General features: G+C 52.1%; 1 protein-coding gene and 1 long non-coding RNA gene across 2 annotated transcripts in view; one reads left to right on the top strand and one right to left on the bottom strand.

The window, feature by feature from the left end:
* Positions 1-24,722, top strand: part of SLC12A8 (solute carrier family 12 member 8) — a 179,112-nt gene that overhangs the window by 86,889 nt on the left and 67,501 nt on the right. Inside the window, exon 5 of the mRNA XM_062181070.1 lies at positions 14,087-14,200. Within this exon, the coding sequence (XP_062037054.1) occupies positions 14,087-14,200 (114 nt within the window). The remainder of the gene's footprint in view (positions 1-14,086; positions 14,201-24,722) is intronic.
* On the bottom strand, positions 16,721-20,174 carry LOC133748407 (uncharacterized). The gene is made up of 3 exons (XR_009864454.1): positions 19,792-20,174; positions 19,392-19,527; positions 16,721-18,909 (listed from the first exon to the last, which is right to left on the bottom strand). It is a non-coding gene; the product is annotated as an uncharacterized LOC133748407 (long non-coding RNA).

The raw sequence follows: 24,722 nt of genomic DNA, 5'->3' as shown, positions 1-24,722 counted from the left end.
CCTCGGAGTAACCAGCCTTGTTTCTAGTACCACGGTTGGGTTGTAACTCGGGAAAGCTGCTTAGACCCCAGATGCTGTCAGAGAAGCCAGCAGTATGGCTGGAACTTGATGTGCTGGCTTGAGTACACATCGGATTCAACACATCCCGCCCTGGGCTCAATGTAACTGGGCTGTTGCTGTGTTTTGTCAGGGCCATCATGTCTCCCATTCAAAGTGGAGCTTCTAAAATAAGTAGTTTCAACACAGGGTCCAGGAGCCCCTGAAATTCCATGTGAAGGTGTACGTGAGTAAGTGTATTTTTCTAGGAGAGGGTCCAGAACCACTGCCAGAGCCGCAAAGGCCTCCTTGACCCCGAGAGGGGAGAGATGCAGGATCAGAACAGTCAAGAGTGACAAGATTGCTCGTCCAGGAAGGCTCTCTGAACTTCTGCAAAGCGAGCCAACGGCAAATTGTGATTCTCCCCGTTCCTCAAAACTTACCTGCTCCCCCCTCTCTCCCCCGCCTCATTCTTCTGTGAGCTTGGCTTGCCTCTCTTTCTCTGCTCTTCCTCTCTCCCCAGTCTCTTTGTCTCTCGCTGCCTCTCTGCCCCAACTTGCTGGCTCGTCTCCCTCCTCACTGTCTAGTCCCTTCCCTCCCTCGCTCCTTCTCTCTTACCGACCTGAACTGAAAAAGAAGCAAAGTGTGTTCTTTTACTCTTCGACCCAGACAATAGCATTTTGTGCTGGTGGCTCTTGTCTTTAAAATTGAGTTGTACAGGGACTGTGTCTCTGGCTGAGGGGGACAGTAATTCTTGGGATGCCCTGGCTGTTTGGATCCTGCCTTGTTAGTTTTCTCTGTGCTGCCACAGCCCCGACTCCTCCCTGCTAGGGGAGGGCTGGGAGCAAGCCTCATTCTTGCAGTGAGTTTGATTCTGATGAAGCAAGGATGTCTCAATAGAACCCTGCGCCCCTGACTCCAGGTCCCCACCCCGCCACTGGTGTCCCCATTGGATTATTTTCATTTACTAGCATTGGCTCTGGGGACCAGAGAAAGGAACCACAGGCTGAGAAGGCCTTGGGACCCCTGAAACCTGCAGTGACCTGAGAGCTAGCATTGCTGGGCTTCTGCCCTGGGTCAGCTCCAGCGCTGTGAGCAGCAGGGGATTGGCTGGCCAGCCCTCCTGGCCAGTGTTCGGGCTGGATGCCTGATGCATGAAATCACTGGCTTGGGAGGGCCCTTTCACGATCCTGAGTCCCAAGCAGCCGCGAGTTCTGAGGAAACGGAAGGTGACACCCTAAGGGATGGGCCCACACAGCCTGTCTGAGCCCCCAGCTTCGAGGCCAGCCAGGCTGTCGTTCCTCTCCTCTCACTGCCTAGGGGAGGGTCTGCTCTGCCTGCAGGGACTGTGCTGAGTGCCCCCTGGGCTCAGGATGGCACATTGGTGGCTTCAGTATCTTGGGGGCACCTCCTGGGTTGGGGGGAATGATGATGAGCCTATGTGGGACAGGAAAGGCAAGGATATGTGTCCTCAGGTCGCTCCCATTTCAGTGGGCAGTGAGGTGACTACAGACTACAGACCCAGGGAGTTAGGTGGCCAGCCCAGGCTGTGAGTGGGTGGGGCCCAGCCACCTGTGAATGCCTCCAGGTGGAGTGAGGAATCGGCTGCAGGTGGAGTTGATAGATTGGGAAGTGCTGCCTCCTGGGGGCTGGCAGTGGAAGACACCCCAAACCGTAAGTTTGAAAATACTTAGGTGAAGACCTGTGGGGGCCTCACCTTGCTTTTCTCCCTGACCTTCACTCCAGGGTCCACATGGGGCCAGCCCCACAGATTCTCAGGTTGTGGTGAGAGTGGACACCTGTCTGCCCCCTGTCAGTTTCTCGTATCACTCTAGTCCTAGACTCTCTGCAGCAATTTAGAGCTTGCAAGTTTGTGTTCAAGAGTGGATTCTGAAGAAATATTGAGGCCTTGGCCCCAGGGTCAGCGCTTGCCCCACCATGAGGTGGCCACAGCCCAGGTCAGTCCTGGGCAACGGGGCAGCCTCTAAAACAGCTTGCTGGGGACTGTGTTTGTGGAGGAATGGCCAGGCCCTGTAGAAAGTTGGCGAGTGGCTGTAACTGTTGGCCCAGTTTGAAAGATTGCATCATATTTACTTTGGCCGTCGGAGCCATGGCTTTGGAATCAGAGCCGTGGGTTGAAATTCCAGCTCAGCTACAACTTGTTGCATGGACTGGGATGAGTTACTTAACCTTTCTGACCTGTAGTCTTATTTCTGAAAAGCAGGTAATAGTGCGTAGTTTGCTAGATGGTCAGAACATAGAATGAGAGGCCTGGTATCATACCTGGCACAAAATAGGTGCTTAGTAAATGACTACGGTCATCATCAGTGTTTATCCTGCAAGAATAAGTCTCCCAAGGCTCCTGGGTTATACTCCTGGGCGGTGCCTCTCAAGCTTCAGGATCTGGGGGTCTTAAAAGGAAGATTCCATGGCTGGTGCCGCGGCTCACTAGGCTAATCCTCCGCCTAGCGGCGCCGGCACACCGGGTTCTAGTCCCGGTCGGGGTGCCGGATTCTGTCCCCGTTTCCCCTCTTCCAGGCCAGCTCTGTGCTGTGGCCAGGGAAGGCAGTGGAGGATGGCCCAAGTGCTTGGGCCCTGCATCCCATAGGAGACCAGGAGAAGCACCTGGCTCCTGCCTTCGGATCAGCGCGGTGCGCCGGCTGCAGCTTGCGGGCCGCAGCGGCCATTGGAGGGTGAACCAATGGAAAAGGCAGACCTTTCTCTCTGTCTCTCTCTCTCACTGTCCACTCTGTCTGTCAAAAAAAAAGAAAAAAGGAAGATTTCAGTTTTGCAGGTGGGTGGGGAAACTGGCTCCTGGCTTCGGATCAGCGTGGTGCGCCGGCCGCAGCGCCCTGGCCTGGCGGCCATTGGAGGGTGAACCAATGGCAAAGGAAGACCTTTCTCTCTGTCTCTCACTCTCACTATCCACTCTGCCTGTCAAAAAACAAAAACAAAAACAAAAGAACAGAGGTAAAAGGAAAGAGCTGAGACTCAGCAAAAATTAATCTAATTTATTTATCTGAAAGACAAAGAGATCTCCTGTCTACAGATTCACTCCCCAAATGTGTGCAGCAGCCAGGGTGGGGTCAGGCCAAGGCCAGGAGCCTGCAACGCAGATGGCAGGGATCTAAGTCCTTAAAACATCACCTGTTGCCACATTTGCAGGAAGCTGGAAGTGGAGCAAGGACGCAAACCCAGGGACTCCAGTATGGGCAGTAGGTATCCCAAGTGGTGTCTTAACCAATGTGCCAAATGTCCTCCCCCTTTTGCATTCCTAGCCAGCTCTCAGGTGATGCTGATGCTGCTGCCACTTCCATGAGCATGCTTCCAAGGGCGCTTCAGTCCCATCCAGCCTCCAGGAGCACCGTCCTTCCTCCTCTCTCTCTGCTCTCCTCCCTGCATCCGCAGTGGAACACTTCCTGCTCCATCCATAAATGCTCCAGGACAGCAGGTTGTGAACTGGGACTATCCAGGCAGGGTGTGTGGTCACCCTACCCTTTGACACCCCAGTGCTTGTGTATGTCACAGGGTGAGGAAAGGGGTCCAGAGGGAGCAGAAGACTTGTCCTTGACCTTGAGGGGTTCCTAATGTGATAGGGAGATAGCACAAACACACCTCACTCTCCACGAGCTCCCACAGAAAAGGCACAAATAGGCTTTCGAGAGAGCATACAGTGACAGGCAAGTGCTCCCCTGCCCCCACCCCGCCAGGAGTGTGCCCTTCGGGAAGCCCAGGTTCAAGGCATATTCCTTCAAGGCCAACTCTCTCTCACAGGAGCTTGTGACAAATGCTGCCACCAGGCCTCTGGTCCCAGAGACCGTGAGAGCTTTGAAAGTAGGGGTGTGCTCAATGTGAGACAGGGACAATGGTGCCCTTGACTTTGTAGAGATTTTCAGGGGAAGTTGGGCAGGGCAGTCTTCTTACAGCTGTGCTATAAATCTCCCCAGCCCTCACCCCAAGCCCCAGAAGCCCCTAAAACCACAGAGGTTCTAGGCATCAGCAAAGGTAGTGCTGGCTTCCAGCCATACTCCTGAGGATGTGTGGTTTTGTGGATTTGAGGTCAGGTGGTCGGCAGCTGCAGGCAGCCCAGACCTGTGCTGAGAATAGCCCAAGGCAGTGTCTAGAGTGGTCGGGTCCTGGCTGTGCCCCCTCACTTTCTGGTGCTTGGCTAAGAGGCTCCCTTTGTTCTCCACTTCCACATCTGTAAAGAAGGTAGGAGAGCAGGCCTAAAGTAGGGCTGCAGTCCATTCCCTTGGGGGGCCTACTCTGGGGAAAAATGGTTTGCTGTGTGTGTGTGTGTGTGTATGTGTTAAAATAGCTCTAACACAAAATTTCTCATTTTAACCATTACAACATTTAATTTACTTTTATTTATTTGAAAGAGAGGCAAACCTTCCATCTGCTGTTCATCCTCCAAATGCCCACAACTAGAGTTTGGCCAGGCTATTGGCAAGAGCCCAGAACTCCACCCAGCTATCCCATGTGAATGGCAGGGATCCAAGTCCTTGAGCCATCATGTGTTGCCTTAGCAGGAAGCAGGAATCTGGAGCAGAGCTGGGACTCCAACCAGGCACTGCATCTGGGATGCCAGTGTCCCAAACAGTATCTTAACCTCAGTGGCAAACACTCACCCCATCATTGCTTTTAATGGTATAGTTGAGTGCTGTCAATCACATTCACCATATCCGGCAACCCGTCACCACCACCGTCTGTTTCCAGAACTTTCATCACCTGCCATGCAGAATCTTTGTATCTAATAAGGCACAATTCTCCACCCTCCCCTTGGCCCACGTGACCACTGTTCTGCTTTCTCTTTGACTTGGCCTGTTCTAGCCATTTCCTGTAAGTAGAGCCATACACTATTTGTCCTTTTGGGTCTGGCTTCTTTCATATAGAATGATGTGTTCCAAGCTCACCCACGTTGTATGGATAGACTGCATTTGGTTTATTCCTTTGTCTCGTGACAGGCACTTGGGTTGTTTGCATTGTTTAATGTTAAGGATGTTTTCTATTTTTTGGCATGTCCCTGGGACCAGACGCTAGAAATAACCCAGGACATAGAGCAGCATGGTCCCTGCCCCAACCTGGCTCACAGTTCAGTGGACAGAGAGCTGTGGGGGAGAATGGCTTGGTGTGTGTGTGTATGTGTGTGTGCATGTGTGTGCGCGCGTGTGTGATGGCCGTGGAGAGATGAGTGGAGAGCTATGGGGACCCACAAGGTATGCTGGAGACACTGGGCCGTACTGCGTTCTGGTTTTGTTCCATGAGCTCCTGACCACGGAGTGAGAGTCCCCTTTCCTGGGCCTCAGCTTTCCCTCCTGTGAGGTGGATTTGAGGCTAAAGACTCAGGTGACCTTGACATTCTGTGGCTCCCTGACCCTGAGTCTGTGATTGGAGAGAGCTTCTGCTCTGCCTGGTGGCGACAGAACTGTGAGAAGTGTGTGTGTGTGTGTGTGTGTGTGTGTGGCGGGCAGGGGCTGGATGTGTTCAGCGTAGTCTGGCAGGAGGGTGGCCCTGCTGCCATAGCTGTGAGTATGGGTGTGGACTCTGCCCCTGCAGGGGCACTTGACCTCTCACCCTTCCTCCGGCCTGGAGCGGGGCACGCATCCAGGCCAGCGTGGAGACTAGGAGGGGGCATGCGTGAGGTTGGGATTATTTAGGAGGTGTTGGGGTCAGGAGTTTAAGTGTGGGAAGTGGGATGCCAGAGACAGGGACAGCCAGAAGGAGTAAGTGGTGGCTGGGAGGAGCCCACAGCCAGGGTGGAGACTTCCTGTCAAAACAACCCCTTATCCTGGCGGGAGGGGAGAGCACATTCCTTTCCCCCAGGAGATAAGCAGGCCAGATTTCCCTTTCTCAGGGCTCCTTGGAGCTAGGGGCTCTATGGGCCAGGCCTGAGTTGGGGGAGCTCTCCAGGCCATTCTGCAGGGCCCCAGTCTGAGCCCTCTGAGCTCCTGGATCCCCTCCAAGACTCCCTGGATCCTTGGGCAAGCACCAAGCCTCGGCAGGGGCAGCACAAGCTTTGAACCCAGTGACTCCATCTCCTTACCTGAGAAAAATGCGTGCGTCTGGCAGGGTTGCTGTGAGGCTTGCATGAGCTCACACACATAAGGCCAAACCTCTGCCCAGCGGCAGGGGCCATCACTAGTCCCATCTGAGATGCCCTGTTTCCTGGCACCTGGATGAGCCCCGAGTTCCTTCTCCCCGCAGTTTGGGGTTTTTCCCATTTGGGGCATGTGACAGTTCTTTCCACTGTAGGCCTCTCTAAGCCAAAGTCTCTTCCCCTCTTAACTCACTGACCGCCAAGGCCATTAAAAGAAGAGGCTCGCTAAGAACTTAAAATAGAGCCTGTGTTAGCAGATGGAGGAATTGCTTAGACATTCGAGATCATTCCTCGTGTGGGAAAGGAGCATCTTCCCTCTCTCTCAAGTGAGAGTCTAGGACTGCCCTCCTGATGGCAGGGGTTGGTGGGACCCCCTGGATGCTTAGGGAGTACCATGACATCCCCTTCCCCCACCGCCACCCCAGCCCAGGCCTTTCATCCCTGGGTTGCCCAGCCCTGTGGGTTCCCGACAGCCTGTCTTCCCGTTGGGTGGAGGCTGTCCCTAGGGCCAGGCGGAGGCTCCAGGCTGCCCCTCCCTGGGAAGACTGGGTGGGACTCCCGTGGCCCTCTGGCCAGCCCAGCCCCTCTCTAGATCTCCCTTCTGGCCACTGCTGGAACGCCCAGCCTTCCCTGTGTGTGTTTTCTCTCTGGGTGGGGGCTCAGGACTGGAAACCTAGCTCACATCCTCTCCCCACCCTCTCTTGGGAGGACCCAAGTCACTAGGGCTGCAGCCAGAGAGGAAGCTGGTCTGGGGAAGCCGCACAGTTCACTGCCCAGGACCCTCTGGGCGCCTCTCGCCAGCCTCTCATGACTTCCTCCTGGTTCTCTCCAGGCCAGGATGGAAAGGGCCCACGTCAGGGGAGCCCGACTCGTTTTTCTGGAGCATCTGCCGTCGCAGCAGGAGGGTCTACCGGAGTGCCCAGCAAATTGAGACTTGATGCTGCCTGGACTGTACATGAGGGTTCTGGTTCTGCTCTTGACTTCCTACACCTTTTACCCCAGGCCCGACTCTGCACTCCAGTCTCCTTAGTTGTTCAAATGGGCCAGTGACTGAGACCACGACGGCCTCCTTGTCCCGCCTCTCCTCTCTTTGGCACAGTAAGATCTCATGGCAGTGGCTGCCATCCGTGATGGTGTAGTTTTAGCCACATATGGAAAATGTGGAGCACATGCTAGATTGACAGCCGGCCACGTGGATGTGCGGTGGAAGCTCGCTGAGGGTTTTACAACTGCCCTTGGGTGGTGTGTCCTGAGGCCTGAGAATGGGGTTCTGGTCAGGCAGCTTTAGTCATCAGCTGCCCTGCTACTGGGAGTGTGATCTGCAGGCCGGAGCTTGGCATCACCTGGGAGCTCACTAGGAGTGCGGGATCTTTGGCCCATCCCAAGCAGACTGACTGAGAGTTTGCATTTCCAAGATCCCTGGGGAGAGGGCTCACCTGCAGTCCCGCAGTGGGTCTGTAGCAGAACCCCAGCCCAAATCCAGGTGTGCTGACTCCTGCTCTTCCTGCAGCTCTTGCCTTCCTCTCCAGGGATCTCCAGGGTGCTTGTGCCCCAGGATCCTCCATGCACAGCCAGGACATCTCCTAAATCCAAGCTCAGTTTTGGCTGTAATCCCTCCTGATAATGCCTGGCCACCCCACCCTCTGCATCCCTGGGTGCTGACTCCAAAGCCCAGAGTCATAACTCCACCCACCTATTCCAGCAGGCTGTGGTGCTGTGCTGGGTGCTGTGCTGTTTTTCTGCCCATCTCTGTCCATCCTGGCCCTTTGGGGTTGGGCAGTGTGGGACTGAGGGCGGTACTGCTTGGGCAGCAGCGCCTGTGGCGACCCAAGTGGTTGGATGGGCCCATGGACACTGCCTTTCTTTCCCTTTTCACGGGCCCTCTTGGTCAGGCTGTCTCAGGTCGGCCACAGGTCTCTGGCCCTGTGAGGCAGAGACCCTGCATTACAGACACTAGCAGCCCACCCAGATCCCGATCCTGCTCCACCCTGTGGGATCTCGGGGAGCCGGCCACTGTGGAAGGCCCTGCAATGGTTGAGGAGCCCCACTATGCTCTACTTCTCCTCCTCCTCTTTCTTTGAGGGCCCTGGGGGCGCTCTTGGTGGCTGGGCCTCGCCCCTGCCGGCTCCCCTGGCAGTGCTGTCTCGCCCTAGACCTTGTTTTGGTGCCTGCATCCCTTCCCAGAACCTGTGTCTCTCCTTTCCTTTTCCTTCCTGTGACCTCACAGGCCCCACCCTCCCCACGGGCCCCTGCTGCCCTCCCTCTCTGGCCTGGGCCCTTCCTCCCTTCTGTCTGGTCCTGGGCCAGCCCTGCCACTGTCCAGTCCCAGGAAAGGGCTGTCTGCCGGCCTCCAGGGGTGGGGGAGGGAGGCCACAGCTGCAATGTCCCTTTCTAAGTTGTCAGTTGTTGCAGGTGACACCCACAAGATGACCCCCCTCCCTGCCTGCTCTTCTGGTTTCAGCAGCCGCCACTGGGGGCTACAGGTGCCACACAGAGCTCCCCATCAGCCCCCTGCCAGAGCACGGCAGCCATGACCTCCAGCCCTGCCAGAGCCGTGCTGTCACCACTGTGAGGCTCGGGAAGCCGACACGGTGGGAGTTCTAAGGGGAGAGATGAAGGCTGGCCACGGCCAGACCTCCTCCCCTTCCCCCGGCCCTGCCTGGGTCTTGCCGTGATTTGGCCTCTCTCCCTTTCCCCCTGTTCTGTTTCTGTTCTTCCTGAAAGCACATGTCTCAAATGGGACCAAGGTATTTTTAGTCCACGGACACAGAAGCAGATGTTCAGGTCAAACCTAGACACATTCACACGCATCCACCATGAGCCCTAGAAATGGGGACCTTTCAGCTGATGGGAGCCCGGCCCAGGGACCCCATTAACCACAGGCACTGGAGCAGAGGAGCTGAAAGACCTGCAGAAGCACAGAGTCCCTTTTGAGGTCAAGAAACAGGCTTTGGGGGAGGGCATTTGATGCAGCGGTTAAAACACCAGCAGGACACCTGTATCCCGTCTCAGAGTTCCTGGGTTTGAGTCTCAGCTCCTCTTTCAATCCAGCTGCTTGCTAATGGGTGCCCCAGGAGGCAGCAGCGATGGCTCAAGTAGTTGGGTCCCTGCCACCCACATGAGTTCTGGGCTCCTGGCTTTGACTGTTGGGGGCATTTAGGGAGTGAACCCTCAGTCCATGTGTTTCTCTCTATCTCTCTGCCTTTTAAATAAGATGAAAGTTAATCATTTTTTAAAAAGCCCAGTTAAAATACAATTATAAGCTTTAGAATTCCCTGGGGAACAACTCTGGGCTGCATTGTAGAGGGATGCTGTGGTGGATGGAAAACTTTGAATTCAGACAACCTGTCCAAACCCCAGCCCATCGCGTGCCCCTCAACACGCAGCGTTCCGCAGGCTGGGCCCTGCCTGCCCTGCCGAGAAAGCTGCAGGGAGATGCTGCCGTCGCGGGGCATGCATTTCTTAGGAAACCTGTGTCCATGCATTTCTGTGAGGGATGTCAATGCCAGGGCCTGGGGCCCGGCCTCCGAGAGAGAGAGCCTGCACCTGCCGCGACAGGGAGAGGCTTTGGGTGAGATGCAGGCAGCTCTGGCCTGGTGACTTTGGACAAGAGTTTTTGCCTTCCTGAGCCTCAGTTTCCCCAGCTCTCATCGTGCAGGGTGATGTAGAGACTCGGTGCTCAGTGACTGGCACAGAGCAGAAGTTAATATGCGGTGCTCGGCATTATTTTCAGAAGTGAGACTGCCCTGTGATGTCCTTGGGGAACCTGGAGTTGCCTGGCAGGGGACTGCAGTAGGAGATTGGCCCTGGCTCTGCCACTCTTGGGAGTGCAGCCTGGGGAGTGGTGGTGTGTGCAGGGCCTGGCAGGATGGCCTCAGGTGCAGAGATAGCCCGCAGAGTACAGGTCCTGACCCTAACGAATTTTAACCTTCTGTCTGAATACTCTAAGAGCCGCTGCAGCAGGGCACGGCAGGTGGTGTGGGCCTCAGCCCTGACCATCTGATCTCACACCATGCCTCAGTCAGCTAGCACTGGCCCGTGAGAGGTGTCAGTGCCTCACCTGGGTGTCCACCCTGCCTAAGCTCCAGGGCGGCCTGGATCGCCAAGTTTGGGGTGTGGGAAGGAGACCTGGGCCACAGCAAGTAAGGTGGGGACCAGTGGGGCAAGCCTCCATGGGGGCTGACTCAGAGTGGGGACCCTTGGTGGGGTGATGGTCTGGGGACATGTGTGGAAGTCATCAGGATCTGGGGAGGTAAGGGCAGAGGAAATGAGGCCAGTCCTGAGGGCTCCTTCTCACCTAAGGGCAGGTGGTGAGGAATGAGTGGACCTGGGCAGACGGTTATGAAATTACCTGGCTGTGGTTCCCAGGAGAGGACCACAGGTCTCGCAGGTGTCATTAGAGGCCATCGCAGGTTTCAGACTTGTGCACATAGAGGTTCTGCTGTGGGTGGCTCCGTCTCTCGCTGTTCCATGCTCAATTTCTTTTTCTTTCTTCTTTTTGATCTTCACTTTCTTCCTCTCTTACTTATGCTTTTCTCATAAACCACTACTCAGATCATTTTGAGAAGCAAGTAGATTATAAATAGAAGGAAAAACAAAAGATACTTGTATGTAGAAAATCTGCCTGGAGAAAATGGGCTTTCAATTGTGGGATTATTTTGTTTGTTTTTTTAAAACATATTATCTCTTTTTAAAAATATTTATTTTTATTTATTTGAAAAAGAGAGAGAGAGAGAGAGATGGAGATAAATAGGGAGAGAGAAAGAGAGATTGACTTTGCCACCTGCTAACTGATTTCCCCAGATATCCACAACAGCCAGGGCTGGGCCAGACTGAAGCCAGGAAATGGGTCTTCCAGGTGGGTGGCAGGGACCCAAGTAGTTGAAGCTGTCACCTGTTGCTTCCCAGGGTGTGCATTAGCAGGAAACTGGATTGGAAGCAGAAGTGAGAGCCGATGCAGGACACAGGTGTCCCGAGCGATGGCTTAACACCGCACCACAGTGCTCACCCCTAAAAGAATATTTTTTGATACTAAGCATGTTATTATTTTTTAAGATACTGGGATTTTGTATAAATAAAGGAAAACTGCTCATAATTATGTCACAATTAACCATGGTATGTGTCCTTCATGGCTTTTCTTACATGGATAAATTAAAAACTTTTTACTTTATAAATAATACCCCATTAATAAGATAATAACTATGCTATACTTATGTGATATACATAACTTGCCAGGTTTTTTTTTGAAAGATTTATTTATTTATTTGAAAGTCAGAGTTACACAGAGAGAGAAGGAGAGGCAGAGGCAGAGGCAGGGACTTCCATCCACTGGTTCTCTTCCCAGTTGGCCACGAAGGCCAGAGCTGCGCCGATCTGAAGCCAGGAGCCAGGAACTTCCTCCAGGCTCCCACGCAGGTTCAGGGGCCCAAGGACTTGGGCCATCTTCCACTGCTTTCCCAGGCCATAGCAGAGAGCTGGATCAGAAGTGGAGCAGCTGGGACTCAAACCAGGGCCCACGTGGGATGCCGGCACTGCAGGCTGCGGCTTTACCCGCTACGCCACAGTGCCGGCCCCTTGCCAGTTTTCTTATCTAACATGTATCATAGATAACTTGGACAAGTTTCCATGGTCTTTAAAACTCTTATAAATTTTAGGTACCTCCCCCAATGTCCCATTGTTGTAAATAAGGCATTGACAGAAAGCCTGGACTGTAGGGTTCTTTTCAGAGGTGAGAGTATTTCCCTGGGAAGGGTTCCCAAGCAGTCTTGGATGCAATTCAGAGCGGGCCGTGTCCCCAACAGCGCGTGTGGGTGCAAGAGGGTGACCCGTGAGGCCGGGGCTCCTTCCGGGCCCCTTCCCTCAGCCCGCGGGTCTCATCGGGCCTGTCAGTGGGCGGCCCTCCAAACCTGCACGTGACAGGGATGAGGCCCGCGAGCCAGGGCCCGGGGCTTGTGAGGTGGGCGCACCAGGGTCCCGGATGACGCGTGCTCGGTGCAGGCGCTGTCAGACCTGGATGCCATCTCCACTGGCCGAGCTCTGTGCCGAGGCGGGCCGGGATGGTTTTCTGCTTAGGGAGGCTCGGCAGTGGGGTCAGCCAGCGGGTAAGCTTCAGTTAACTTAGCGCTTAGTGCTTTTTTGTTAATGAGGAGAAGACCGGCTGTGCAACGCGAAACCGTTCAGAAAGGTTGCATGGTCTTTAGGATTTCATGTGCCAGAAACAATTCTATTCATGCAAAAGAAGGCGACTGATGGTGATTTTAAGAACTGACTAGGTTCCCAAGGGTCCCCTGGGTTTCACTGAGCTTTCTTTTTTTTTTTTTAAAAAAAAAAATGCTTTTCCTATGAAGTGATGAATCTTGGAAGCCGTGGGTGGCGCAAGCGACCTTGGCCTCATCAGCGTAGCAGATGCTGGGCTCTGTGGAGGGAGGCTCGGGCCATGCTGTGTGATGATGGCAGGGTTGTCATTCCGTGGGACTGGAGGCAGTGAGGGAGGAGAACAGGGCTGGGCATCTCAGGGGCCACAGTTCATAGGAACAAACCAGCTCACCCTCAGAGGCAAGATTCAAAAGCAGACAGGAGATCCGGGGTGGTCCCTAGCCCAGAACACTCGGTTGTACCCTTGAGTTCTATGGTGCCCTAGTGCCGGCATGGCTGCTGTTCAAAGTGACCTCCTCCCACAAAGGAACAAAGATCCTGCAGGACCGAAACCACGTGGAAAGCTTGGTAACAGTCAGTGTACAAAAATGTTTAAAATGCTTTGAAGAGATTCAGTCCGAAATGTTCCTGCCATAAAGCAGCCTGTGAGCAGACTGAAAGCGTGGAGCCCAATGCCCCAGTCATCACTGAGATCTAAGGCAGGTTAAGCCGAAGCCTGTGACAACGGCATCTCAAATAGGAGCGCTGTTTCACGTCCTGGCTGCTCCACTTCTGATCCTGCTCCCTGCTAATGCACCCGGCAAGGCAGCGGAAGATGGCCCAAGTCCTTGGGCCTCTGCCACCCCACCCATGTGGGAGACCCAGGTGGAGTTCTTGACATATGGCTTCAGCTTGTTCCAGCTCCAGCTGCTGTGGCCTTTTGGGGAATGAAGCAGTGGATGGAATATTGAGCTTTCTCTGTCTGTAATTCTGCCTTTCAAATAAATAATCTTTTTTTTTAAAAGATTCTTCTCAATATGACTCCTGTCTGTAACCTACCTACTGTGTGGCAGGTGCATTGCCTGGTTCTAGGGGCAGAGATGCATGAGACTGAATTGCCTAGCTTCAGGGCTATAGCTTGGGAAGAACCCAATGTGTCTGGTCATGGTACCAAGAGCACTTAAGAATGTAGTAGATTCTGACTAGGGAGCACTGGTAAAGCCTGGAGGAAGCAACATGTGAGCTGGGCTTGAAGGGTGAGCACAACGATGGTGGTTAGAGGTGTGAGAGAAGGTCTACAAGGCAGGGGACACAGCCTGGGTGGAGGGATTGGGATGGGTGGGAAGAGAAAAGGCCAGGAGTGAAGAGGAAATGGTGGGCTGGGCCTGGTGTGCGTGGCGCTGACCCTCAGCCTGCAGAGTCTACACTTCAGTCTGTGGCTAGTAGGGGCCCATGGGAGGTTTTGGGCAGAGAAGTGACTTGCAAACATCAATTAGTATTGCTACCAGTGAAAAGCATATTAATGCCTGCTCATTGATATGTCAACTCTACTGAAGTGAAAATGCTCCCCCTTCCCGAGAGAGCCACTGTGCTCCTGTTCGTCATTTTCCTGCCTGTGTCTGCAGAGTGGACATACCAGTCCCAACCCTAGAACTGGGAAGGAGATGTTCAGGCCGATCCGCTCGCTCTCTGTCTCTCTCACACATACCCTTTCTGTTGAATTCTTGATGTCGTACAAAGCAGTGTTGTAATCTGGGGAAGTCTGGGCTACATCTTATCTCTTGACTCATTTTGCTCCCCTCTGTGTTATTTCAGAGCATGGCTTTATTGGCTATTCCCCGGAACTGCTACAGAACAACACTCTGCCAGATTACACCCCGGGGGAGTCTTTCTTCACTGTGTTTGGGGTGTTCTTCCCAGCTGCTACAGGTATGGTCATCTGGCTTCTTCCTCACCCTCCCATTAGGGGTAAGGACTATGAATGTTTGTTTCCCAAAATTTAGTGTCACAATTGGCCTGCATGTGCTCTTAGGATGTGACTTTATTTAAAAAAAATTTTTTATTTAGTAGACAGACAGTGAGAGAGAGAGAGACAGAGAGAAAGGTCTTCCTTCTATTGGTTTACCCTCCAAATGGCTTTGATGGCCGGAGCCACGCTGATCCCAAGCCAGGAGCCAGGTGCTTCCTCCTGGTCTCCCATGCAGGTGCAGGGGCCCAAGCACTTGGCCCATCCTCCACTGCACTCCTGGGCCACAGCAGAGAGCTCGACTAGAAGAGGAGCAACTGGAACCAGAACCCAGCGCCCACATGGGATGCCGGCACCGCAGGCAGAGGATTAACCAAATGAGCCATGGCGCCAGCCCCATTAAAATACTTATTTTTTTATTATTTGACAGGCAGAGTGACAGAGAAAGTGAGACAGAGAGAGAAAGAGAGAGAGAGATCTTCCATCTGCTAGTTTATTTCCCAAAGGGCCACAACTCCCACGTCTGGGCCAGACTGAAGGCAGGAGCCGGGAACTCCATTCTGGTTCCATGTATGTGTCGGGTTCACATATTCAAGCCATTTTCCACTGCGTTCCCAGGCGCATTACAGGGAGCTGCATTGGAAGCAGAGGAGCTGGGATCTGAATGGGCACTCTGATATGGAATGCTCCCATTGCAAGTGGTTGGCTTAACCCACCACAACACCGGCCCCATATTGGGCTTAACTTCTTCTAAAAAACCTGTTTTAAGTGAGTTTACTGGTTTATAATTCCAGAAGGCCCCAACATGATTTACCCTTCCTGATTTCTTATATCTATATATTGGCACTTCTTAGCCAGAGTAATACAGGGGACGTATTTCTCTTAGAGCTGAACTGCCTGGCTTCCCCAGCAGGCTGAGCCACATCACATCTTGAGCGAATGCATACTTGGCCTAAAACACCCCCTGCCCCTACCCCACCAGTAGGTCTTCTCCCAGGGAGGAGAGAAGTGTGATGGTCTTGATTTTTCTTGCTATACTGGCTCTAGGCCTAACCAGGATTCCACGGGAAGTGAATACCTCTTTCCCTACCCTCTTCCTTCCTGCTCTGTGATGGCTGTGGAGAGGTCTTGGCAAGCTGAGACCCCTGTAGAACTTGACCCTCCCTGGCCTGGGGGTCAGTAAGCTAACGTTTTGACAAATGATTCCTGGGAAACAGCATTTGCTAGGAACTGGGCTTGTCCCCCCAGCACAGAGTCAGAGAAAGATTTCACTCTTGATCAAAGCAGTGCTGGGGACCTGGAGCATCTCCCTCTGCCTCCCTGCACATGGCCATGCCCTTGCTCATCACCCCTTTCCCAAATAGGACAGGGATAGCAAAGGCAGGCGAGGCCACTGGAACATCTGAGATGAAAAAGATTGTCCACACCCATGTTGACAAGGAGGTGAAGCTGGGACTCTCACCCACTGCTGATGGGAATGTTAAGTGGGGCAGCCACTTTGGAGACAGCTTGATGGTTTCTTAAAAAAGAGACCTAGGTCTGGCCCCTCCACTCCTAGTTATCTACTGCAGAGAACTGAAAGCCTGTGCCCATATAAGGACTTGTGCAGACGTGCAGCTTAATTTACACCAGTCTAAGACTGGAAACTGCACTGACACCAGGCTGCAAACTGCTGACACCCTTCAGTAGGTGAGCAGATAAAGAAATTACTGCGTAGCCACATAGTAGCAAACTACTCAGCAATAAAAGGAATGAACTATTAATACACACAACAAACACAGAGGAAGCTCAAAATAACTGTTTTGGGTGAAATAAGTTGGATTTAAAAAGAGTACCTTTTTTAGAAAATGAGGTTATATGAAACTTCATTTATATAAAATTCTAAAAAATGCGAAATGTAACGATAGGAAAGAGATCAGTGGAAACCTAGGTTGAGGGGAGCAGGAGGAGCGGATTACTAAGGGGAGGGAGAATTTTGAGAGGTGGAACATGCTTTGATTATGGGGATGGTTTCGTAGGAGTATTCCTGTGTCAGCTTTTCATGTTGTCACACTGAAACACACACAGCTGGTTGTGTGTTAGTCACACCTCAGTAACGCTGTTCAAATGCAAGAAGGGAACTTGAACCCCCTTCAATCACCTTTCCTCCGTGAACCCCCTTTACTCACCTTTCCTCCGTCCCACTTCCCTCTCTAGCAGTGACCGTTCCTCTCCTTATAGCCGTGCAGGCTGCTGTGTCTTTCCTGTGCCTCTGCTCACCTCCCCCAGCCCTCTCTGCTTCCAGAATCCCAAGCCTGTCCCTCCAATGATGCAGCTGTTTCCAACGTCATCAGCGATTTCCACATTACAAATTCAATGAGTATTTTGATTTCTCACTTTTTAAAAGAAATTTATTTATTTTTAATTTTATTTTATTTGAAAGGAAGAGAGAAAGAACAAAAGAAGGAAGGGAGGGAGGGAGGGAGGGAGGGAGGGAGGGAGGGAGGGAGGGAGAGAGGGAAAGGTGTTTCACCCACTGGTTCACTCCTCAAATGGCTGCAACAGCTGGGACCGGGCCAGGCTGCAACCAGGATCCTGGGACTCAATGTAGGTCTCCCACATGGGTGGCAGGAACCCATGTACTTGGGCCATAGTCTCTTGTCTCATTAGCAGGAAGCTGGAATCAGGAGCAGAGCCCAGATCTGAACCCAGGCACTCCAGTATAGCATGCAGGTATCCTAAGTGGCGTCAACTACAATGCTAAGTGCCTGCCCCTAGTTTCTCACTGACTTGACCTCCCCACAGCTGTTATGGTTTGTATAATAGTTTGAGTTACCCCAAAGGCCCATGTGTTAAAATCTTGATTCTCAGAGTCTCATGTTATAACAGCACTTAATCCAGTTACTGTGAGTGAGGGTGGGGCCTTGGAGAGGGATGTGATTTGATTAGGTTGGGAGGGGCCCCTGAGATCAGGTCGTGCTGACTTGTAGAAGGACCACACTGAGGCGCACGCTCCCTGTGTCTCTCTGCTTCCAGGCTGGCCGTACAGTTCCTCCTCCTCACAGGTCTGCTGTCCACCACCCTCACCAGATGCCAGACTTAACGGGGCACCCAGTCTTGGCCTGTGACCCTCCAGTGCCATGAGCAGAAAGAAACCTTGCTTCATCAACCTCTCGGGTCCTTGTGTAGTGATGAGAAGCTGCCCGGTGTACCAGCAACCGCTGCCTGCCTCTCTTCTTTGCCTGGTCCCAGGCGGCAGCCTTCACATGTCCCTCCCGCTCTCTGACTTGCCTCTCCCGGTACGTCCTCTTCTGCCTGTCCATTAAGTGTCAGGCTCCTTCCAGCTGTTCCCGGGTCCTCTTTTCTTCTGGGCTGTCTTCCTCAGAATTTCATCCGTGTCCATTGTTCAGTGACCACCCAAATACTGAGGACTCCAATATTGCTAACCGTAACCCAGACTTTAAGTTTCACATCCTGTACCTACTTGTCTGTGTGTCATCGTCTCTTGGCTATCTCAGGCCAGCAAGTTCAGGATCAAACATATTCCATCGCTCCTCTAAGAAGTTCTTCTCCTCTACTTCTGATCTCAGCCAAGGACACCTCCATCCAACTGATTGCCATGCCGATAATGGGGAGTTACTCCTTCACCTCCCTCTTTCTTCCCAGCACCCTCCAAGACCTGTCAAGTTGAACCGAATATCACTGGGTTTTCTCTGCTTCTCTTCATCTCTGCCGCCTGATCACTCTGGCCCAGAGTTGATCTTTCCCTTGAATCACACACTACAAGGGGCTCCTAAGTGAGCCCCCTTGAGGCGTGGCCGTGGTGATAATCCTGGCGCCGGGCTTCAGTAGTGACAGTTAAGATTCTGTCCCACGTATCCAGATTTGTGAAGCAAAAGTGCATCTGTTCGTGTCTTATAAAATGAAGAGAAAGTCACTCTGACCCTGAGCTTTCTTTCTGCCAAAATGATCCTGCCAGTCTGTGCTGCTGCTGCACCTGGCCCTGCCGTGCTGCACACCAGTCCAGGCTTTGGGGGCAAACCCAGGTACTGAGGCACTGAAGAGGGGCTCTGGGTATTCCTCATCTATGGACACAGCCAGGTCCTCCCATTGTCCTGTCTGCAGCTTTGTGCTGCCCCGAGCCACTTTTGGGGACCAGAAATCTGCTGAGCTTGGGAAACGAAGGCTTAGGATCTGTATGCTTCCTGGACCCTCCTCTCTCGGGTCTTACTGGATACACATTAGTGCTGCCAGGGTCCTAGGTCCATACTGCTCCAGAGCCTGTGGGCCTCTTTCTCTGTCTCCAGCTCCAAGGCCAGTCTTCTATGGGATTTCTCTCTAGGGCCTGCTGCCTGCGTGAGTGACCTGTGCATTCACGCTGGGTCCATGCCCAGAGGGGCCCCACACTTGGTTGTTGCTTTCTGTGGCTAAAAGTCCTAGTAAGTTTTGAACAAGGGTTCCTGTAGTTTTGTTTGCACTGGGCCCCACAAACCACATAGTCCTGTCATCTTTTGCCACCACTACAGTCCCCAGCCATCTGCTGCTGCTTTTCCATTCCTGCTCTCCTCGGAAATCTCCGAAGGACCTAGGCTGTTGAGAAACAGAAGCCAAAACAGTGTGCAGGCAAATCCTGCTTCCTTGCTGCCAGTTACCTGCCCCACGGCAATCAGATCTAGGTCAGCCTCCTCCTCTTCTATGATTGGCAGCAAAGGCAAGGGGGGAAAATAGAGGAAGAGTTAACATGGGGAAAATAATTATGAGCCTACCCCGCTCCGCCCCCTGCCATGCACAAGTGGAGGCCCACACGGTCACTGTGCTTCCTGGCTAAGCGTTCCCTGGGGCCTGGCAGTGAGGCCCTGCCAGATGAAGACCTGGACCTAGATGCCAGGCTAGCAGTTCCATCCAGGCAGGGGCTCTGTGCCTCCTTGGCTGGGCCCACTGCAGGAGCTGTCTCTGGGCATCCCCAGACACCCCAGGAGGCTGTGTCAGTAACCCATGCCTGCTGTGCCCCATCCACGCTGCTCCCCTGGCTTCCCCGCTTTGCTCCTCCAGGACCTGCGTTCCTGGTCAGATAGTGAGATGGGGGATGCCTGGCCTGTGTGAGGGCCGCCAGCCTTTCCCTGCAGTACCGCTCCCCCAGGTAGGGGGTTGCCGCTGCCTGTGGCTTGAACATACCTCTATAGCCTGGGGACTGGACTGGATTCACTTTGAGATCAGTTAGTCCAGCAACTCTCAACTTTCTGTCTTTTTGAAATCCATATTCTTTATTGATGGTTATGTTGAAAACCTCATGGACGCTGGACATAATGGGCTGGGGAGAAAGGAAACCGTCATCGATGCTTTTCATAGCTTTACTGCCTATATCGCTTCCGAAGAATAGGAACCAAGGTTTATTTTCTGTAGTTTTAGCTATGAAAATTTTATTCTACAGTATTCCAAATAAAAAACGATAATATTAAATGGGCTATCAACCACACGGCTTTACCATGCCTCTTTTGCTATGTGCCTTCCTGTTCTTCCCACTCCCCCTCCATCCAGCCACGCTAAGAATCACTGAGCTGACCCTTGTTTTTACCTGCTGGAAAGGGGGCCGCTGAAGAGCTTGGGAAGGGCTTGATCAGAGGCACTCAGCCCAGGAGCGAGGCGGGCTAGACCATGGTCCTGCTGCGAGGGCTGCTTCCCCTGGTGTCTGTTTACCGGGGGCCTATCCATAAACACCGTAGGCAGGATGAATGCAGCACGCTACTTGCTTTCCCAGGGCAGATGTTCGGTGAAGCTATGAAAAGCATGGATGATTGGCAGTTTCCATGGTGACAGATTCGCCAAGGATTAGCTCTGAGTGAGTCATGACTGGGGCTCCTCCAACGCCATCCTCCTCTGGAACTGGAGACCTCCGGGCTGTGGGGAGAGGAGAGTTTTGAAGAACAAATGCTTCTGTTCCTCTCCTCCACCCTCTCATCTGAGATGCATGATTTAAGTTTCTTCAACTGTTTTATCCCAGGAGCTGGTGACTTCCTGGGAAAGGTGACTGGAGGTCAGGTTTTGGTGGCCCCTCCAGATTTCTGGAGCAGCCCTCCCGTCCTCATCTACTCTACCACGCCCTGTGGCTGTGGCTGTAAGGGTGGGGATGGGTGTGGGCTTGGAGCAGACCTTGCATTTGCTTTGTTTCTTAAAGCCCTTTCCTTCTCCAGGCTGTACCACCAAGTGCTCCCTGAAAAACACGAATAACTCCCCACAGGGTTCTCTCTGTCTCTGTCTCTGTCTCTCTGTCTCTCTCTCACTCATACACACACACACACACACCCATGCAAGTGGCTGTCACTCCAGAGAGTCAGACCATCATCCACAGAGGAGCCAGGAAATGGAAACTCACTGAGAAAAATACCAGTCCTGTGAAATCACATAACCCTTGTCCCCAGATCCCACACTCTTACTGGAAGGGATAAGAGCCTCTTTGGCCTCAGTCAACACATGGGCCTGTGGTTGACCACACCCGCATTAAAAAATGTGGTGGGAAACCAACAGGCCTTACCAGATTGTCCACAGTCATCTTCCTTGTCAAGAATGCTGCTATTTCTGCAATGCCCTTTGACTTCCCTGGGCCGCCTCCCTGCCCCTGCTGACACATACACACAACCCTGGGAAGCTCAAGAACCCTCTTATTGGCTGGCTCCGCCCTGATGGCTCCCTGTCCTGGATCAGTTAGTCCTGAGGTCACTGGACTCCCCTGCCTGGACCATTAGTGCTGACCCCAGTCCAACCTACCTCCTCCTTCCCTCCCTTCCCAGGCATCCACTAGGTCTCCTCACATGTTGTCTGTCTTGTAGGAAGAGGATGAGGACCTGCTGGACCAGCACAAAGTCCCCAGAATTATGGGATAGAAAGGCCCAAGTACAGACTCCATGGAGATGTACCTGTGAGCAGGGGCCAAGGGGAAAGGAGCTCGTAGCTATTGTCTGTGATTATTTTTATGATCTTACTTATATGATTGATAACTTCACCAAAATCCTTATCAATGTCTGTAGTAATTATCATTATAATAGTCTGTTCTTTAGTGCAGTGTGCTGGGCAGCTTGCAGAATTTTCCATTTAAACTTCACCGCCGCCTTGCTGGTTCCATCAGATGGCCGGTCCGCCATCTTTTTTCATTTTCTGTTGCTATCATAAAATGCTTCAGGCCAGGCGATTTATGAAGGGTAGCACTGATTTGGTTCATGGCTCTGGAGGCTGAGAAGCCTAAGAGCGTGGCATTGGCATCTGCTGTGGGCAGAGAGAGGTAAGAGAGGTAGAGAGGTAGAGAGGTAGAGAGAGAGAGAGAGAGAGAGAGGAAGAGGGAGATGAATCTGCTGTTTCATTTTGCAAATGCCTACAATACCTGGGCCAACTCAAAGCCAGGAATCCAATCTAGGTCCAGGATCCAGGAATTCAATTTAGGTCCCCCACATGGGTGGCAAGAACTCAAATGCTTGAACCATCACCTGCTGCTTCCTAGGGTGCATACTAGCAGGAATCTGGAATCTGGAGTAGAGATGGATGCAAACACAGGGCTTCAATATGGGATGTGTGTGTCCCAACTGGCATCTTAACCACTGAGCAAATCCCCACCTTCTCTTTCACCGTTAAAGGCACTGATGCCATTATGGGGTCCCTCCACTCAAGACCTCATCTAATCCTAATAACTTCCCAAAGGCCCCACTTCCAAATCCATTAGCATCTGAATTTGGGAATTGACTTTCCAGCACGTGAACTTTGGGGGGATGTGTTCAAACCCTGGGATGAGCCATGATGCCAACAAAGCTCACTTCTGTGAGCTCCTTTCAAAACCCTATTCCTAATTCCATACTTGTCATTTTTATTTTAAAAGAGTTTTGGGCTCTACAGAACCCGAATCTACAGAACCATGAGTTCTATCATTGGCCTATTTTACAGATGAGAAAACAAAGATACAGAGAAGTTATTTCTCCAAGGTCACCCAAGCCATGAGCCCCATCACTTCCCATGTACTTCAGAGGAGACAATGGAAGGGAGGACACACAAATGCCTGGAGCTGCCCCCACCCAGAAGCCAACAGATCTTGCTTGAGTCCTAGCATTCGGAAATTCCCTTATTTGACACTGTCCCAGCAAAATCCCTGAGGTGGGCCAACAATTTCTGTCTCCAAGAATAGAGTACCTCTTTCCCAGCATTCACATGGGGTAGGACTGAACCAAGGATGTCTCCCTGGTCTGCCCTCCCACCTCCTCCAGTGGCTGGCTTTCAAGGCAGCTCCTGATGTCCAGCCCAGTCAGGCTCCTAGCCCTGGGTTGTGTAAGGGAATAATTTTTATGGACCCTACCGTTCCAGGATGGGTGATGGGAGGGAGCTACAGGTAGGAGGAAGACCCTTGGAGAACTGCCAACCATCTCCCAGATTCATCTGTCCCAACCAAATGGGACACTGTGTGGGATCTAGGGGGTAGAGGTGACCAGAGTGGTGCTGAGCCTCTCCTTGGTACTAGGCACTGGTGTCCAGAGCAGGAGTACTCAGGGTGTGGTAGCTCTGGCCTGAATGGAAGCTGGAATTTGCTGCTCCAACCAGGAGACAAGGGAAGGCAGGTGTATTCTGCAGAATTGCTCAGAGCTGCCAAGAAGAAGAGAGTCATGCACATCTTGTGTGTAGTGCACCTGAGTTTGCATATTCAGTTACTTTTAAATGTCTCAGTTGCATTGAATAAAGGATTTTGGAGTTAGTTTTTAAAAAAATATCTTGCAAAGAGGGGATGAAACAATTCTGTAGGAATAACTGCATAAACCAAGCACTTAATCCAGGTTGCAGAGGAAATGGGACTGGGAAATTAGGAAGAAGGTGAGCAGAGGCAGACTGAAGTCTTTAGGGGCTCAAGGAATTCTTAAATGAGGAATGGAGCCCATCCTTCCTGGGTGGACATTAATTTAGCATGTAGTAGGTGCCAGGTACTATGGTTGATGGCCTTGTAAATGTTTGTTCTAACTTTATTATCCTGTAGGTAAATAGTCTTGCTATTGTTTTCATGGGCTATGGCCCCCAAACACATGAACAAGGTTAAATCCCAAAGTCATGAACTGATGTTCAAGAAGTTAGAAACTCAGTACAATTATGGTGTCTTGGAGTGGACCTGATGGGAGGGCCTAAGGTCACTGGGGGCATGTCACTGGAAGGAAGTTCTGCTTGCAAGAGGATTGGTTATAAAAGCCTAAGTCAGACCCAGCTGCTATCTGCTTCCTGGTTTGCCATGCGATCCTTCCTGTGCATGCACTTCACCATTGCTGTCCCTCAGCCTCACCAGATGGTTAAACGCTCTTGGACTGTGAACCTCCAAAACTGTGAGCCAGAATAAACCGGCTTCCTTCATAAGTAACTTCTCTCAGGTATATTGTTGTAATAACAACAATACAAGTAATACAAGAATTATCTTCATTTGCAGATAAAGAAACCAAGACTGAGAACTTGCTTCCAAACAGTAAAGGATTCCTTTATTTAAAAAAAGATTTACTTACATGAAAGGTAGAGTGAGTGAGGGAAGGAAAGAGAGATCTTCCATCTGCTGGTTCTCTCCCATACGGCTACAACAGCTAGTGCTGGGCCAGGTTGAAGCAAGGAGCCAGGCACTCCATCCAAGTTTCCCATGTGGATGGCAAGAACTCGTGCTTGTACCATCTTCTGCTGCTTTCCCAGAGGCATTGGCAGGGACCTGGAAGAGAAGTGGAGCAGCCAGGGCTCAAACTGGCACTCTGAAATGAAATGCTGGCAGCACACAGTGGCTTAACCCACTGCACCATGATGCCTGTGATTCCATTTTTCTTTTTTTTTTTTTTGACAGGCAGAGTGGACAGTGAGAGAGAGAGACAGAGAGAAAGGTCTTCCTTTGCCGTTGGTTCACCCTCCAGTGGCCGCCACGGTTGGCGCGCTGCGGCCGGCGCACCGCGCTGATCCGATGGCAGGAGCCAGGTGCTTCTCCTGGTCTCCCATGGGGTGCAGGGCCCAAGCACTTGGGCCATCCTCCACTGCACTCCCTGGCCACAGCAGAGAGCTGGCCTGGAAGAGGGGCAACCGGGACAGGATCGGTGCCCCGACCGGGACTAGAACCCGGTGTGCCGGTGCCGCAAGGCGGAGGATTAGCCTAGTGAGCCGCGGCGCCGGCTCTCCATTTTTCAACAACAGGAAAAGGTAGCAGATAAGATTTGGGCATTCTGATACATTCATATTCTACCTTTATAAAAAAGGAAAATAAATTTATGAATTTTGGAAAGCAGGCAACAGAAAAACAAGCTATAACTGGAAAGAAAAATGTGGTACAGTGGTTTTTCTACTTACTACTCATTGAATTCTTCATTTGGTGGAAGGTTGAGCTTGTGATTATAAAATAAACTGAAGGTATGTTGTCATAAAAATTAAAATAAGAAAGGAAGGAGGAGGGAGGGTGGTAGCACGGACGGGAGGAAGGATAGGGTGAGAAGTACCATTATTCTCTAAAACCTGTACATATGA

This window comes from Lepus europaeus, chromosome 2 (genome assembly GCF_033115175.1).
Source record: "Lepus europaeus isolate LE1 chromosome 2, mLepTim1.pri, whole genome shotgun sequence".
Classification (NCBI taxonomy): Eukaryota; Metazoa; Chordata; class Mammalia; order Lagomorpha; family Leporidae; genus Lepus; species Lepus europaeus.
The sequence above is the reverse complement of the archived record's forward strand: the minus strand, read 5'-3'. Positions and strand labels throughout refer to the sequence as shown.